At 52.8% G+C, this 18,312-nt stretch overlaps 1 protein-coding gene across 1 annotated transcript in view; it reads left to right on the plus strand.

Moving 5' to 3' along the window:
• Tex22 (testis expressed 22) overlaps positions 1 to 14,923 on the plus strand; it is a 15,140-nt gene extending 217 nt beyond the window's left edge. The window contains exons 2-4 of the mRNA XM_015496532.2: positions 1,006 to 1,189; positions 11,204 to 11,305; positions 11,405 to 14,923. Coding sequence (XP_015352018.1) covers positions 1,046 to 1,189; positions 11,204 to 11,305; positions 11,405 to 11,584 — 426 coding nt within the window. The 5' untranslated portion in view covers positions 1,006 to 1,045 and the 3' untranslated portion in view covers positions 11,585 to 14,923. The remainder of the gene's footprint in view (positions 1 to 1,005; positions 1,190 to 11,203; positions 11,306 to 11,404) is intronic.
• Positions 14,924 to 18,312: the final 3,389 nt, after the last annotated feature.

The raw sequence follows: 18,312 nt of genomic DNA on the forward strand, positions 1-18,312 counted from the left end.
CCCAGCCCGCCCCAACCCAACAGGACCCCGCAGAGCCTCCCAGTGACCCCTGCCTAGCCCGCCCCAACCCAACAGGACCCCGCAGAGCCAGCCCCGCCGCTACAAGGATCCGCAGAGCCTTCCAGTGACCACGCAGGGCCATCCTACCCCTACAGGACCCCGCCCCCACAGGACCCCACAGAGTCTCCCAATGACACGTAGAGCCCGTCCAGCCCCCACAGGACCACAGAGCCGGCCTCGCCTCCACAGGACCCCGCAGAGCCAGCCTCGCTGTCACCGGACCCTGCAGAGGCCTGTAGAGGCCCGTCCTGCCCCCAGAGGACCCCGCCCAGCTACTTGGTGACCCCCCAAAGCCACTCTGTACCCCCGCAGGACACCGCAGAGCCACTCTGTTCCCTCTAGAACCCCCTGCCAGTCTCTTTGTACCTCCACAGGACCCCACCAAACCTCTACATCCCCACAGGACCGCCCTTCATAGGACCCCGCTGAACCTCTCAGTACCTCCATAGGACCCTGCTCCTCCATTCCAGGACCCCACAGCGCTGGTCTCTATGCCCTACCCCCCACCCCAGTCTCAGGGCCTCCCCTCCCCAGTTATTCCCGCTTTTACGGTTTTGGGACCCACTGGGCCTACTCCTCCCCTCTCCAACATGCATCTTGTTCTCTCCTCCTGTGTCCCTCCCTCTCAGCACAGACCCCCAGGGGGTGGAGACTGAGGCCTGAGCCTTGGGTGTGGTGAAGCCAGGTCAAGGAGCAAGATGGTGGAGGGTTGGTGCTAGGAGCCAGGGCTGGAGACAACAGACAGCGGAGGCTTCTGACTGGGATGCTGATGTGGAGGGCAGTGGCCACAGGAGTAGTGAGGAGCATGTTGCTCACAGGGGCCAGCCATCGGGCAACAGTCTGGTTAGTGGCTGGAAGGTGGCCTAACTTGCTGCCTGCCATCTGACCAAGGGGCCCTGGGAGCCTTGGGGACCCTACCCCACCTGATCCTGATCCTTCCCCTAGAGCCTCAGAGGTGAAGACCCACAGCCTGCTGAGGGTCAAGATGGACAGCAAGCAGCTGTGGGCACAGCAGTCACAGCCCACTCAAGAGCATAGGCAGCCCTTTCCCCCTGGGGGCCAGTCTAGGACCAGGGGCCAACCGGGTGCCCAGAGCAGTAACCAGCACGGATTGCAAACGCAGGACTGGGTAAGTAAGAGGAGGCCACCTCTGGAAACCCGGACTTTGCGGGGGCTAGTTGGGGAGGGGATCAGGCAGGGAATACAGGGGCCTGAATGGAGACAGAGGGGCAGTATGCTCTTTCTCCACCATCCTGTACCCTTTTTGCCTCTCTATGCCAGGCAGAGTGGAGGCCCACCCGAGGTCGGGAAGATGTCCAGTGCCCCTCACTCCTGGCCAAGAGAGTATCTTGAATTGGAGGGAGAACAAGCTTCCAGGGCAGGGATGTGCTTGGTTCCCACAGTAGTGAGAGAGACAGACAGATCCAGCTGTGCCTGCCCATGGGCATTCCCTGAGCTGAGGAATCCAGACTACCTGTGTGGTTCCGCTTAGGGAAGGTTCAAAGCCAGGCCAGACAGGTCCATACTTCTGTAAGGCAGGAGCTCAAGGGTCTCCCAGGCTGCCAGGTGCTGGTCCTGCAGTCAGACAGTGCAGGCAGCCTTTTGAGTCATGCATTTGGGTTTGTGTGTGTCCAGCACGTGTGTTCACTGAAGTCAAAGGTGGGGGGAAAGTAAGAAGGCTCTCTGAGCTGCTTGCATGACTGCCCTGTGCCCTCCTGGGTATTTCCTTATGTGGGTACCCAGTACTGGGGCCACTGGAGTGAGGGACCAGCAAGACCCTTTAGCTACTGAGGGACTTGCCTTCTGATAGGTGGTATAGCCAGTAGGTACACAGGAGGAGTGGGCCTGGCTAGCTTTGCACAAACCCCAGGGCCTTGTGGCAGAGAGAGCAGGGACAGGAGGAGACACTGCAGTGTCTTTCACACCTGGGTCCTTCCCAGGGTTGCTCCTGTGCAAAGTTCCTTGGCCTCTCCCTTGCTTCTGACTGTGGCCCTGAAAGGCACCCAGACTGCCCTCTCTAACTTTCTGTCCCCTGGATGTAGAATCTTTTTCTTCCAGATCTTCCCTTAATTGGCCTCTTCTCCGGTGTCACCTCCCAGGCTAACTTAAGTCCTTCATCCTTCCCCTTTCCCAACCTGGGTCTCAAGAGCCACTGCCTCTGCTGTGCCTGACTACAGCCCCCAGTGCCATGCGTGGTGCCAGAACATACTCACAAAGATGAGCAGCCTTGGGCTGACATCAGGCCAAGGAGGTCTTCCCCAGCACAGGGTCTCCAGACCACCAGCCTAGACCAGTGGGTGAAGCTCCAGCTGTCGCACTTGTGCTTAATGACAGCTAGTAGAAGGGTGGGGGGCTAGGGGTGGTGGTGGTAGTGCTGTAAGGAAGCTGGGAGCTGCAGGACTGGGACCGGGGTTGGGGGTGCACCAGGGTTACCACTGGGCAGGCCGGGCAGGTGAGTGAGGCAGCAGAAGCCATACACCTCCCTCTGTCCTCATGCCAGTGTCTGCCTTTCCTCCCCCGGAGTTGTAAGTGACCAGCCATGGAGCACCAGACATGTGAAGTCAGCCCTGTTTGGAAACCATGTCCTGATCAGTCTAGAGGCATTGACTGGAATCCATCCACAGAAAGAGGGTTGGGAAGTTAGTAGCCTTTACAGACCCAATAGCAGGCTCAAGAAGATAACACACGGGCTGGGCTGGGGCTCAGCGGTAGAGCACCTGCCTGGCATGTGTGAGGCCCTGGGTTCTGTCCTCAGCACCGCATACAAATAAAGGAATAAAATAAAAGTCTATCAACAGCTAAAAAAATTTTTAAAAAAGAAGGCCAAAAAAAAAAAAAAAAAAAAAAAAACTGGCAAAGAAGGCCACTTACAGTAGTACTAGTAGTAAATTTAAAAAGTGTACAAAACCTTCCTGAGGGTAACTTTTAAATACTGCCAAAGAATCACAGATCCCTGAAGATGGAGAGAGAGCTCCGTGCTTGGACAGGGGCATTCGGAATTAGTGTGTTGCACTAAAAGTACTGGACTTCTGCCTCCTCCTTCAGCTCTGCAGCCTGGCCACAGAAGCACAAATGGCCAGCAGGGCTTCCACCCTGGCTCCCACCCAGCAGATGGGAATGGTGTCCATACTCCAGGAAAGGGAGGGCAGGAAAGATGAAAAGGCCACTATTCACAACAAGGTCTTCTCTACCTAGAAACACCCTCCCCCAGCCAATTAACAACTCCATACTCCTGAATGAAAGAAGGCTTGAGTAGCTGCTATGGGTGAAACCCTAGTTTCAATAGCCTGAAAAAAACAGTCAGAAAAGCCTGGGAAGACTCCTGCTCGCTGTGGCAGCACTCGGGCAGCCCTGGCCACATACCTCTGTGAGGAGCACTGAGTAGCTGAGCAATACACAGATACCTCACAAGACGAGAAGTTTTAGGTGTTAATCTTACTTTATGCATGTGTGCAGCCCTGGGGATTGAACCCTCGGGGTACCACTGAGTTATATCCTTAGCCCTTTTATTTTTTGAGACAGGGTCTCACTAAGTTGCCCAGGCTAGCCAGTGACCCTCCTGCCTCAGCTTCCTAAATTGCTGGGATTATGGGCTGGGTGCCACCATGCCTGGCTCCATTATTAAGGTTTAAGCCTGCTAAGTTTCAAAAACATGATTCAATGCAATCCCAGTTTTTTAAAAAAACAAACTTCATGCTGGGCACAGTGGTGCATACGCATAATCCCAGCAGCTCAGGAGGATCATAAATTCAGGGCCAGCCTCAGCAACTTAGCGAGAACTTATCTCAAAAAATAAAGAGAGCTAAGTGTGTAATTCAGTGGTTAAGCACTCCTGGGTTCCATCCCTGGGATGGACGGACAAACAAAATTTCATGGATCTTGAAAATTTTACTCTAGGTACACATAGTGTTTTGCTGGCATATTAGTTATACATTCTTACATAAACAGTAACTCCAAAACTTAGTGGCTTGAAACAATATTTTGCCTTGGATTCTGTAGGCCAGGAACTCTGCTTAGCTGGGTGGCCTTGATGTGGTCTGTCAGGAGGTTGTTGTCAAGATGTCAGTCTGAGCTACAGTCCTTCTGAAAGCTGGACTAAGGCTGTGCCCACAGCACTCCCTCACTTGGTCGGGGTTGGATATTGGCAGAGGCCACAGATCCTGACCACACATCTCCACACAGTAGGCTGTGTGTCTTCCCAGCAAGTGGCTGGCTTCCCCCAGAGGGAGTGAGAGCCAAGTGCAAGCAGCCAGGGCTCTGCAGGTGACCTTGGAAGTCACACTCCATCATCTCTGCAGCATCTTTTCTCATGCTGGTCCTCCCTCCTGAACCTGGGAGGGGGCGACATGAGGCTGATCCATGTGCAAGTCCTTGGATGTGCTCTGGAGGTCGGTGGTGATCAGACCTTGTCCTGGGCGGCCCAGCAAAGCCCAGTGGCCTAAGTTAGGTTCCAAGCCCGAGCCGTCACAGTGGTCCTGCAGGGTCCAGAGACAAGTCTCTCAGAGGCAGGCAGAGGAAGCAGAGAGACTTGACAGCTACCTTTAGTCGGCAGCCATAGGATGTGTGACCCGAACCCCTCAAGGGAATTGAGAGTCTGAGGCCAGCTTGGGGCACACAGTGGGACCTAAAAAAAAAAAAAAGAAAAAAGAAAAAGGCTGTGGAAGCTTGTTACAGAGAGGGTACCACATGTAGGCCGAGAGAAAAGAAAAAAATTCTGCCTGGCATAGGTATCTTCTACAGAGAAGGCAAGTTATCACTTGACTTCAAATGATAAATATAGGACAGTTGTTGGACATGCATGTGATCCCAGTGACTCAGGAGACTGAGGCAAGTGGATCTCAAGTTCAAGGCCAGCCTCAGCAATTTAGGGAGATCCTGTCTCAAATAAATAAATAGGCTAGGGGTGTAGCTTGGTGGTAGAACACTCTTGGGTTTGTTTCCCAGTACCGCCAAATAAAGGGCTGGGACTTAACACAGTAGTAAAGTATTTATTTGCCTAGCATGCATGAGGGCCTGGGTTCAATCACCAGCACCACAAAATAAATAAAATAATGAAAGTGATAAACAAAAAGCAATTCATCCTCCATAGACTCTTTTTTTCTTTCTTTCTTTTTTTTTTTTTAGCTTTAGGTGGACATAATATCTCCATTTTATTTTTATGTGGTGCTGAGGACTGAACCCAGTGCCTCATGCATGCCAGGCGAGCTCACTAGTACTTGAGCCATGTCCCCAGTCCCCCCATAGACTCTCATATCAATTCTGAGGACGGACCTCAAAGAGGAAGACAGTGATCTCAGAAGGCGTGAAGTAGACCAGGAATGAGGGTGAAACACAAGTCTTTGGGGAGATCGAAACGAGCACCGATGGTTAAGTGGTTAAGTACTGAGCTCAGTGGTTAAGTACCCCTGGGTTCAAACAATCACTGGGTGTCAGTCACAGAGCCTGCTTGGGGTACGGTACCCACCACAGTGGCTTGGACACAAGGCCTCTGGGTCTTGCACCATTTGGGAATATTGGACTTTGGTTTTGCATGTACACTGTGACTGCACCCAAGAATAGAAAGAGCCCTGTCCCCACAGGGGAAGGGAAGATGGGACAGAAACCACATGCAGTGGTCGCAGAAGGAAGCATGAGGCACCAACCAAGAAACGCAAACAGGCAAAAGGGACAGAAAGCATTAGGTGAGAAGCGGACAGAGCCACTCACCTGGCATTCAGTTTAGCAAATGAATGTGGACTGAATGCTCCAGTTGAAAGAATGGCTTCATCAAGGGGACTGGGAGGGCTGGGGTTGTAGCTCAGTGGTAGAGCACTTGCCTAGTATGTGTGAGGCCCTGGGTTCGAATCTCAGCACCACATAAAAATAAATAAAATAAAGGTCCATTGACAACTTAAAAAAAAATAAGGGGTGGAGGGGACTAGGAATAACCAGATCCTGCGCTGCCCACGTGAATGTGTGGAGAACAGCAGTATTCCAGCCCAGGGTGGGGGATGGACTGTAAGTAGCCGCCAGTTTACTGCACACTCTGTGTCAAATTCAGCAAATTTGTTTGTGCCGATACCTGCTCCACAGGACGGAGCATGGACCCATTTAATGGGTGTATTTCTGAGTGAAAGAAGCAACTGACCGAATCATCTATGCAGTGTGGCTCTATTTATTCAGAGTTCAAAAACATGGAAAAGTAATATTGGTAATATATTCATTAAAATCTAATTTTAAAAAATACATGTAGGGCTGGCGTTGTGACTCAGTGGTAGAGCACTTGCCTAGCATGTGTGAGGTACTGGGTTTGATTCTCAGCACTGCGTATAAATAAATAAAGTTCACTGACAATAAGATATTTCTTAAAATATATGTGTAAAATTTTTACTTTATAAAGAAAGAAACCGTGCAACAATTTTTTTGGCAGGAATTGAACTCAGGGGCACTTGACACTGAGCCCCATTCTGTATTTTATTTAGAGACAGGGTCTCACTGAGTTACTTAGCACCTTGCTTTTGTGGAGGCTGGCTTTGAACTTGTGATCCTCCTGTCTCAGCCTCCTGAGCCGCTGGGATTACAGGAATGTGCCACGGCACCCAGCCTGAGCAACAGAAACAAAAGTCCTTGCCTCCTCTAAGCTCTAGCAATTAAAATTGTGTGGTATTGGGGCAGAAAGTGGCAAATACCTGCCCAATTTAGGACAGATGGGTGTCAAAGTGACACTTGTGGGCCGGAGGGTGGCTCAGTTGTAGAGCGCTTGCCTAGCGTGTGCAAGGCCCTGGGATCCATCCTTAGTACTGAAAGAAGAAAAAGTGACCCATATCACTTTTTAATCTGGAGGTTTACTTTCTGCGTGGAATTTCAAAGCAGCAGGAAATACTTTTCAATAAGTGGTAGTGGGATGGTTGGCTATCCACCTAGAACATGGCAGAGTGAACCCCCACTTCTTCTGAAACACATAGCATTTAACCCAAACCATAGCAGCACTGGAGACGCCAAAGTGTTTAGAATCCCAGAGTAACAAATGCCTTTCTTAGGCCAGACGTACAATCCTTGGAGGAAAAGCCTAACAGATTTTTAAATTATGGCACAATCAAGGACATAAAAATGTTAAATGACATTCTGGAAGGAAATACTTGTAATCTTTAAACAGTCAAGTGTCTATGAAGGGATGCTTGCAAGCTGTCAGAAAACTGTCGTGAAAACCGAACAGAGGACTCAGGGTGCAGCTCAGTGTTGGAGCACTTGCCAAGCTCAGTGGTTAAGTACCCCTGGGTTCAAACAAGCCCAGATTTGTGCCTTGGTTCACATGATGGTGAAAGGGACCAACACCGCTGTGCAGACCCATGGATATTCCCGAGCAGGGGAAGGCAGACTACCTGTGTGGTTCTGCTTAGGGAAGGTTTCATTCCCAGCACTACAAGAAAACAAGCCCCCCAAACAAACCAGACTGAATAGAAAAGTGGGTAAAACCTGTGATGACATGCAGTTCTGAAAGAAGAAGCTGAACGGACCCTGAACATGAGTGGAAAGATGGCTGTGCGTGGGATGGTGAGCATGTGGCTTTTCAAAGAATCCATTTGTGATTATTGTCCACTGTTTTTTCTTTTAACTTATTCACTAATCTACCGTAATTCCATCTTTAAACTTTCAGTAAATTTCTTTTGTTCTTTTTCTAGCTTCTCAAGTGATTTGCTTGGCCACTGCGGAACTTTTTTCTAATGATGCATTTAAAGATATAGAGTGCCTTTAGAGGACATTTTTGGCCACCCTTCATGGGTTTTGGTGTGTCCTCCTCTCATTGTTCATTTCTAATAAATTTACATCTCAACCTTGATTTTCTTTTTCACTCTGGGGTCAATTAGAAGGGTGTTTTGGAATGTCTGTGTCAATAGGAGTGGCCTGTGTTTGTTTTCTGCAGAGATTGAACGCAGGAGTGCTCTACCCCTGAGCTACACCTCCAGCCCTTTCAATTTTTCATTTTGGAAAAGGGTCAAAGTTGCCCCAATCGGCCTTGAACTTGGTAACCTCCTGCCTTAGCTTCCCAAGTCACTGGGATTGCAGGCATGCACCATTGTGCCTGGCTTATTAGTAATTTTTAATTAATTATACTGTGTCGTAGTCACAGATTTGTTGTGGCATCTGTAGTGTGTGGGAGGACCTGCTTTGCTTGTGGCCTACATCATGACCGACTTTGTGATTGTCCCATACATTCGGCAGACATGAGTTCTCTGATTGTCCTGTCTGTCGGGTGGCTCTGCCTGTAGGGCAGCCGTCCCCTGGGCTGTAGGAGCCTGCACCCTGGGCTGCTGCCTTTCCAGTTCTCAGCTTTGGGTTCTGTTGCTCTCCCGCCGGGGAAGCTAAGGCCTGAGCAACCCACTCCCAGCACCACACTTTTCTGCCCTCTGCCCCCAGATCACACCTGTCACCTGCCACCACTGGCCCTGTAGTGATAGTGAGCATTGTCCACACCCTTCTTGTTTCTCCCCTCTTCTTTCCCTCCTGCCTCCTCTTTTCTATTTTCTGTGAACTGGTGATCAGTCCTTTCCCAAATTCACAACACATCTCTGCAGGTCCTCTCACAGAGGCTGGGCAGTGACCCTCCTCAGGCCCTGGCTGTCACCCTCTGTCTTCCTCAGCAGCCCATGTCCTGGCCCTGCTTTCTCTGTTTGCCTGTTGACCCTAGAGCACACCACCCAGCAGCTTCCCCCAGTGGGGCTCACAGGGTGCTGAAGGTCTCAGGTGAGCTCCGGATGGTGCTTGACTGGTGGCATGTTTGGTGGGAGAGGCTCTTCCTGCAGGACTCTTAAGTGCCCCATCACCTCTGGTTTCTAGGGCTGCTGTGTGATGCCCTGAACTTTTGGACTTCGGATCTTTCTACCCTGTTTGTGTTTGTTTTGTGGTGGAGGGGATCAAACCCAGGGCCTGAAGCACGTAGGCAAGAGCTGCATAGGCTGTGCTCCCAGCCCTGTGCTTCGTTTCTTCCCTGAAAGCTTCTCTGCCTGTCAGAGTTCTGGAATGTACTCGGGGGAGGCATTTATTTTCATTGCCCTGGGTGGGGGCTTTCCGACTGGGGCCTTTTCCTTTAGTTTCTGGGAAAAGCACATGTGTGCGTGTTGTGTGTGTGAGTTCATTTTCTCTCTCTTCAAGGTTTGTTAGTTGTATGTTGGCCCAACAGGAATAGTTCTCCATCTTCCTCATTTTTTATAAATGTTTTCTGTATCTTATTTTCAGTCCTGCATTAGTCAGCATTTGCTGTAATGATGCTCTATAACAAGCAGCTCCATAATTCTAGTGATGCATAGTGAACTTCCATTTTGTTTTCTGCTCGTGGACCTGAACAGCAGGGTTGTGTGTCTTCTGCATTCCCCTCTTGGTGCTCCTCCTAGGGCCTGCTGTTCTCAGGCTCCTGGAAGAAACACAGAAGGCCAGCCTACTTCACACAAGCATATTGTGAGAATATACCCCTTCTGGGAGTAACATCATCAGGGTAGGAAGAGAAACTCTAGGGGAAGCACTGTGAGACCACATATTAGAAGGGAGGTGTACAATTCAATTACAGAAACAGGGCTAAGAATAGAAACAACAGCCAGATTCAGTGGTGCAGGCCTGTAATCCCAGCCCCCCTGCTTAGGAGGCTAAGGCAGAAGGATCACAAGTACCAGGTCAGCCTTAGCAATTTAGCAAGACCCCATCTCAAACAAACAAAAAAACACTGGAATGCAACTCAGTGGTAAAGCATCCCTAAGTTCAGTCCCTAGTACCAAAACAAACACCAGGGCTGGGGACATAGCTCAGCTGGTAGAGTGCTGGCCTTGAATGCACTGATGCCTTGGGTTCCATCCCCAGCACCACAAAAAACAGAGGGACCCCCAGCCTACCTCCCATGGAGTGTTTCATGTGGAAGAACCAGTCTTGTCCTCTGAGTGGCCCTTCTCCATACCTTCCTGCCCTTGCTCATGGGTCTATCTGCTTCCCAGGACGGCAGTGTCAGTAGGGACCTGTGCTTGGTGGTTCCTAGGATGCCTCTCTGAGTGTCCCTTGCCCTGGGAGGCCCGGCCCTGTTTCCCAAAGCAGTGCTTGTGCAAATGCTGTGTGCTTGGCGAAGCTTGTCCCTGGAGGGTTCACCTTAGCATGATGGAGCTGGGGGCTCTCCTCTCTTTTTTTTTTTTTTTTTTGGTTCTGGGATTGAACCCAGGGTGCTTAACCACTGAGCCACATCCCCAGCCCTTTTTATTTTGAGACTGAGGGTCTCCCTCAGTTGCTTAGGGCCTTGCTAGTTTCTGAGGGCCTTACTAAGTAGCTGAGGCATGAGCCACCACGCCCAGCAAGTTTCCTAGTTTCTTGAGTCTGAATAATGTTCCCTTGTGTGGTTGGCCCCTTGTCTCTTTTACATCCCTTGATGGATACTTGGGCTTCCATGTTTCGACAACTGAAAACAATGCTATGGATGGAGTTGTGCACACACCTGTCCAGTCCCTGCTTTTCATTCCACGGACATGTGCCCACCGCAGAGTGGCTGGCACGGGGTTGTTGAGGTTTGATTTTCTGAGTAGGGCTTTGCGGGGCTGGGTTGCCTGCTGTCTTCAGCGTGGCACCCCTCCCCTTTCCAGAAGGTGAGAAGGTGCCCCTCCACTCATGGGGCAGACGGCCTGCCCACTGGGAAGGTGGGGACATGCTGCTGGCCTCTCCCTGCAGGTGTGCCTGGCCTTTTCCTGGCCCTCTTGCTGGTCACCACCTCCGGTCTCCTGCGCACATGGATGGCCTTCCTGCACTGTACCTCTCCTCCTCCTGTGCATTCACGAGCAGCATCACTCCACCTCACCCCGCGTATCACCTTAGAGGGGACTGGGGGGATGTATGGGGTCTGTCTCTCGAGTCCAGTGTTTCTGAGAGGTGCACAACAGGCCGACTGACCGTCTCTGGCCCAGCCTGGGCCCCTGTGGTAATTGTGCCCAGGGTCCTGGAGGCCGTTTCTAGCTCTAAACATGGCAGCCCTCACTGTAAGCCTAGGGACAGACACTGCGGAACTTGGGAGGTGCCCCGGGTGCCACGTGCCGCCGCCCACTGGGAGCGGGGAGGCTAAGTGAGCTCACTGTGTGCAGGGGAAGGGGAGCGGAGGCCCCAGGTGTGCCCGCACCATCCTGTCCTGTCCCCACAGGTGTGTGAGCCACAGGAGCACAGGCGCCCACGCCGCCACTGGAGCATCAGCATCGATGAGCGCCGGCGGCTGGCCATGCTGGGCACCCCCTCCCAAGACAGGGTGTGTGGTGGGCGGGGAGGCTGCCCTGTCCCTGGCCTCATCTGCCCAGTCCCTGTGCCTCCCTGCCCACACAGCCCCTGATACCAATGTCGCCCGCAGGACATCACGCAGATGGTGGCAGAGCTGGTGTCTGAGGATGTGGACAAGGATGTGCTCCTCGCACAGCCACCCAGGTCTGCTGAGTCCACTCATGCCTTCTACGACTTCCTGGCCCGGAGCACGCCCTTCTGGCAGAGTGCGACTTTGAAGAGCCAAGCCTCGGGGTCTCCCGGCTCCTAGGAGCTCTCGGACCTCAGCTTTCCAGAGCTTCTCCGCGGGGAGGTTTTGGGGGAGACCTCTGTGTCCTTGTGTCTCACCAGGGAGAAAACAGGCCTCAAAGTACTGCCTGCCTGGGGCTGCTGGGAGGTGTGGCAGCTGCCGGGGAGGGGTCCTGCCCCAGCCTCCAGCACCTGGAAGGTGAGGGGCAGAGGGTCCTGCCGGCAGATGGAGGCCTACCGTACGCTGTCAGGAGCAAGTTCTGGGGCACCTGGGTGCCAGGTGTCCCACCCTGGGGCTGACCGCACCTCTGGAGCCTTGGTCCTGCCTTTGAAGGCCCAGACAGGATTCCAGGACCCAGCAGTGATGTGGGGTGGGGGCGGGGCAGCTGGGTGAGGCACACAGAGGGAGGTTTCCTGAGGAAGAGAGCTCCCAGCTCTGGAAGTGTGCCTGGAGGTGGACTAGGGTGCATAGAGGGTCTGGGGTGGCCTTGAGAAGCTGGCTGGACAAGTGGCCCCAGGCCTTAGGCTGGAGCCATAACTGCCTGGTCTCAAGGCGTGGGACTGCAGAAGGGTTCTGAGCCAGGGTGACAATCCAGGCTGCATTTTGAGGCGATGGAGCTGGAGGGGCCTGAGGGTGGGAGATAGGGAAAGGAGGGAGGGTCCCCAGCCCTGCTGGCTGGCAGGATGAAGTGTGAGGAGGTGGCCCTGGACTCAGTGACCGACTTAGGGGTTGCTTGGGCTTCTGCGGGGGCAGGACTGGTGAGGGGCTTTGGGTTGAGAGGAGGTGACAGCCACCTGGACCGTGCACACATTGGCAAACAGGCAGTGCTGTCCCAGAGCCCAGGCTGAGGTGCAGATGTGGCCATATGGTGCCTGCTGCCCTTCAACATTCCTCCTGCTTCTCTGCCTCCCTCACTGTAAGATGCAGTGAAAGTTCCTCTTCCCTCAGGAAGCCTACCTACATCACCCAGCTGGGCATTCCCTTTCCAGTTCAATGTAATTTTGTCCCATCTGTTCGTCAGGATCCCCAGGGTGGGTGGGGGGCAGGCCATGGAGCCACAGGGACTGCTGGAGGGGATCTAAGAGGTGGGGTTCAGACAGGGTCCTGGGGAAGGGGAACATCACAATCCCTCCCCCTCCTGAGGCCCCTGACAAAGATGTGGGAGTTGGGGTGCTCTGGGCCAGGGAAACACACAAGAGTCCTCCCAGGGCAGAGTGGGAGCTAAGTGCCAACGGTCACCACAGAGGTCGCATGCTGTGTAGTTCTGAGTGACTTTAAAAGATTCCGTGTTATTTTCACTCGTGGCTGGGGGCTGACTGGGCTCATCCTACCAACTCTGGTCTCACCTGGGGAGTCTCCTGAGGCTGCAGCCAGGTGAGATGCTGACTTCATAGGGTTCCTGCAGAGCTCCTACTCACCACAGCAGCATAAGCTGAAGTCTTGGGGTCTTGGGGCTGAGCTGACCCATGTGGGTTCATCTGCCACCTCCTAGTGGTTGACATGGCCACAGAGCCAGCCCTGCTCAGTGGAAATGAGACCCATCTCACAGTGGGGATCAGCGTTGAGTGCACGCCCTCTCCAGGACAGTGAGGTGCCAGGAAAGATGGCAGTGCCTGGGGCAGTGTGTTTACCACACCTGGGAAGAGGAGGCCATGTATCAGTTTCCTACTGCTGCTGTAACAGATTATCATAGATGAGTGTTTTATGGTGCAGGCCTGTAATCCCAGCAACTAGGGAGGCTGAGGCAGGAGGATCTCAAGTTCCAGGCCAGCCTCACCAATTTAGGCACCAAGAAACTTAGCAAGACACTCAGAAAGTAAAAGGGCTGGGGATGTGGCTCAGTGGTTAAGCACCCCTGGGTTCAATCCCTGGTGTGTCTCTGTCTCTCTCTCTCACACAACACAAAGACAGGACATGGGCCTTTAGGAAGAGGAGCCTGATGTCTCCCTCAGGGTACCACCAGAGTACCCATTGGGCAGAGGCCAGGGTGCTGCTTGAGGTTTGCCAGTGCACAGGGGTGGCCCGGCTGGGAAATCCAGGAATAGAGGAGGGTCTGGGGAGTCAGGGGCTCACTTGAGAGAGACCTACCTTGGGGTGAGTAGGAGTTCACAGCAACAGGGGGGCTTTCGTCCTAGGATAAACAGAAAGGTCTTGGGATACGAGTCAAGGGGAGGCTGGAGACGCCGGGAAGGATTCGAGGAGGGAAGGATCCAAGGAACCGTGCACAGGGACGCAGCCAAAGTCCCCAGCCGCAGTGCGGTTAGGTCTGGCTCTAGTCACTGCAACACCATGCTTCTAGACTGCTTTCACTTCTGCTTGGCCACCAGGTCAGTTCCTGTCTTTACCCGGGACTCACGTGAGTGCGTCCCGCCACCCGGCCCCTGGGCGACCCCGGCGGCTGAGCGCCTGCGCGCTTCTGGAGCAGGACAGACACCCAGAACGGAGCCGCGGGTGGGCGCGCGCGCGCGCGCACAAACGGTCTTCAAGCGCATGCTCGCTCAGCCTTGGCGGCGGAATCTCCCTGCGTCCCCAACACCCTTCTCGGCTGGTGACTGGCTGGCTCCGGATGGGGAGCAGCGGCCCCCTGTGCTCACCTGAAGCCGAAGGGGCCTCGCGCTGGCGGCCCATCCGGGAGCTGACCCCACGCAGCGCGCAGGACCGGTCGGGGTGCCTGGGAGATGTAGTTTGCAGCTTTGCTGAGTGCCTACACAATGCCACCACTGCCCCCCGTTTAAAAGAAATGACTTTATTGGCTTTGCAAATACTTGTCCGTGATTAAACAGTGCAACAAAGAATATGTTTTTTAAAACTGGCTCACAATTCGATCACTGAAATGACTGCAGTTAACTTTCCGGGAGGGTTATTGCAGCTGTTTCTAGATTAGGAGATGGAAGGGTATGTGGAAATACAGAAATCACTGAGACATCTTAAAATACTTAATATTTTAAGATAGAAAAACTATTGCTGAAATCACACGACTGCTTCTCACTCTCAAGCTTCAAGAATTCTTACATTATTTTTAGGAATGAAGAATCATTAGGAAAGGGTGTCCTGTTTTTCAGCAGCATGGTTTAATTAGACCGTACTAGCTGATGTCTGGCTTTGAGTGGTGAGGACCCTGCTGAGACTCCCCACCTCTTCTGCCTGCCCTGGGGGTCCATGCTGGCCAGAGTCTTGGTATTTTTAACCCACCCTGAGCCTGGTCACATTCTCTGTACTCTGATGCCTGCAGTGAGTTCACGACCAGAACCAGACCACTCAAGTTCCTTCTTTTGATTTAGGTCTTTTATTGGCTAGACTTAAGGTCAAGGTTGTGTATGTGTACTGGGGATTGAAACCGAGTGCTTTACCAATGAGCTATATCCCCAGCCATTTTTATTTGTCATTTTGAGACAGTGTCTCACTAAGTCATTGAGGCCTCAAACTTGTGATTCTCCTGCCTCAGCCTCCCAAGTAGCTAGGATTACAATTGTGTGCCACTGCACGTGGCTTTAAATTTTTAAAGAAAAAAATCTTTTCTTTTTTTAGTACCGGGGATGGAACCCAGGGCCTTACACATGTTGGGCAGGTGCTCTACCACTGAGCTACATCTCTAGTCCTTTTTATTTTGGGACATGTCTTGCAAAATTGCCTGGGCTCATTTTGAATTTGTGATCCTCCTGAGTAGCATTTCTCACACTGATGTCTATACTTGCATGAACAATTGGAGAAAGAATTCTTGTGTTCTACTTTATTTTCCTAAGGACTATGTCTTCAAACTTTGAAAATGCTTCTGGGAAAAACAGAGGCCAATATGATTTTTTGTCCTTGTTGGTGATACACTTTTCCTAGGAGAAGGGGGTTCCATTAATTGTTGAAGTTTAGTAACAGGCAAGACAAATAACAGGTCTAAGTGTGATTCATGACACTCTGATTTTCTGGAACATGCTGTGGCCTTTCCTGAGAAGGCTCTGCTGTTATTCCAAGGAGACTTTCTTGCAGGCTCTTTGAAACTCATCTACCTCCAGAACCCAGTGCCTTGTGCAGCCTCAGGGATCCTTCTGAGCAACGATCAGATCACAGAAGCAAAGGCCAAATCCCCCAGGCCCCAAAGGATCCTGCACAGGGATGTGTCCCTGCCAAGTGTCCTCTGGGCCCCTGCCCACCTGCATGGGTTCTCCTTTGCTGACTCCTGAGTTGAAGAGTGCCCCTCTCTGTCCTGATCCTGAATCTGTACCCTCACCATTTTGTCTCAAAAACACTTACCATAAGACATTATATACCACGTGTCCCCAGCCTGCTGCTAGACTGTCAGCTCTCCAGGGCTGAGACTTTATGTCCTTATCCTCCAGCATTGAGAGTGGTCTGCAGCTTAAAGTATGTATTCAGAAAATAACAGCTGAGTCAGTTGCTTTAACTGCTTGACTTGCCCTGAAATGACCTGGAAATGTTATTCCCTTAGCAATCTGATGTTCTACCCTGACTGCTTCTGACTTACTCTACTGAGGTGTGATGTGAACCCTTCTTATGTTCCTTGGCTCTTAAATCTCCCTCGCATTGTGCTGTCTGGTCAGCAGATTTCTGGGCTCCTCTTTGTTGGACCTAGTTTCTCATTAGGGTCCTAATATGTAGAGCACTCCTGTGCTGGGTCCCCAACCTTCAGGTGCACTTTCTGCTCTGCCAGGTTTTCCACCTACCTGACCCTCTCTCCCTCTAGTGTTTCTGTTGAATTTCCTCACGTGTCTGTCAGCAGGCCCCTTCCTGAGCCAGCATGCCTGCTCTCTGCACAAGCCACTCTCCTCGCTTGAATGTCTATTTGCTTTGCTACCAGATGTTTTAATTCTTTAGTCCTGAGATCTTCTGGCTGTCTCTGAGTTAGGTTGAGGGCAGGCAATTGTCCATTCACCTTTCATCTGGAGAGAGGAAGGCAGAGTGAGCTGGCCTGCAGCAGCTGGACCCTGTGCCTCTTCTGAGGCTTCCTAAGCATCATTCTGCTGTGTGAGGAGTGTGTCTTAGGCCTGGTGGGGCTGGTTTGGAATTCATTTGGGTACCTCCTGAGAAATGGGCCCTGAGCTCTGACGGCCATGTTTTTCTTGTCCACCCCCACACTGGGAGAGGGAAAGGGTCATATTCCTCAGCAGGCACCTGTAGGATGTGATTGTTTTATTGAAGCCTGTCCTGTTTTGGATGGAGGCAAATGCAGAGGTACGGAGTGTGATGTTTCCATGTTCTCTCCATGGCTGACAGCTGCTTAGGAATTGTTGGGTAATTCTAACTTTTTTGGTCTGTTATTCTGGAATTGGTAGAAGGAAATCTTATGCTATGGAAGAGTGTGGGGCGTAGGCCTGTGGGGAGGGAGGGAGACCCCCATTCCATCTTATCTTTTTTTGGAGACACAGACTGTGGATCATCACCTGCCCTCTTGTACCTATACTTCTCTCTCACTCTGCACATCAATCACCATCAAACACAAAAGGAAGCACCTTGGGGTCCTGCACCCCTCCACTCTCCCTGGGAGCCCTTCACAGCAAGCTCTGGTAGTTCCAACTCCATTCTTAGCACACAACTGTGGCAGAACCCCTCTTGGACCCTTCCTGGCTTTGGTCTCGGCACTCCTATTGGTTTCCCGCCTAGACTCCCAGCATCATGCAGGGAGACTGTGTGTGCTGGGAGACTGCAGCGCACTGGCCTGGGCCACCTGCCCAAATCCTGCATGGTGGCCCAGGGCTCTCTTCTGAGAGACACCCTGTACTTCCCAGGGTGTCCCATAGGGTTGCCCTTCAAACTGAACATGGTCTCCCTGCAGCCACAGACCTTCACTGTCCAGGTAACCTGGGCAGCACCACAGGGTTCCTTAGACCAACCTCCAGCCCCCAGATACCTGCCTCACCTCCCCCACATGGTTTGGAAGGAACCATGATTGTTGTCATTTGGGACCACCTCCTGTCTTCAGCTCTTGGGGGTGGTATCTGGGCAATATACTCTCCTCAAGCTTTAGTAATGCTCAAAAATCAACATAGCTGAGAATTCTGAGATGAGCTGGAAAGTGTGAGGTGCCCCTCTGCCTACAGAGGAACTGGCCCCAGGCACTCTGTCCTTGCTGGGGTTCAGCCTCATCTGGGGCCTGCAGCAGGGGGTCCTAGGCACAAGACCCTTCCTTCCTTTGGACTTTTCACCAGGCTACAGTTCGGGAAGGCCTCCCTAGCTCAGGAACATGCCCCTGGGGGGCCGGAAAACAGTTACTGAAGTCCAGAGATGGCCTTAGGGGCTGGAAGATGAACAGCAGGACACAAACCCCCTGATATTGGGTGGCAGAGTTAGCCCTGGGAGGAAAGTGCCGGGGTCAGGCTGGACTGCTGTGCTCCGGGATAGGTGGGCTACTCAGGGAGGGGGTTGGGAATGCCTGGAGGGCTAAAGTACCGAGAGGATCCCTGGGGGGCTGCCTCAGAGGGCCTGGGTAGGATCCACCTGGGGGTACAAGAAGGGCTCAGGCATGGAGGCCCCAGGGTGCTCCACCTAGGGATGTGGAAAGGGCCCATCCGGACAGGGGCGTGCGGAAGGGCCATCCGGGGACGCCAAGAGGCCGGCTGGGCAGGGGCGCGCGCGACGGCCACCTGGAGATGTCCAGGGGGCCCGCAGGGCAGAAGGCGCCGCGGGAGGGCCACCCGGGCCGCCGAGGGGCCGCCGGGCAAGGGCGCGCGGCCGGCCGCCGGGCTGCGGAGAGGCCAGGCGGGCAGGGGCGCGCGGGCCGGCGCGGCGCGGGGTCGGAT

The sequence above is a fragment of the Marmota marmota genome, unplaced genomic scaffold (assembly GCF_001458135.2).
Source record: "Marmota marmota marmota unplaced genomic scaffold, marMar, whole genome shotgun sequence".
Taxonomy (NCBI): Eukaryota; Metazoa; Chordata; class Mammalia; order Rodentia; family Sciuridae; genus Marmota; species Marmota marmota.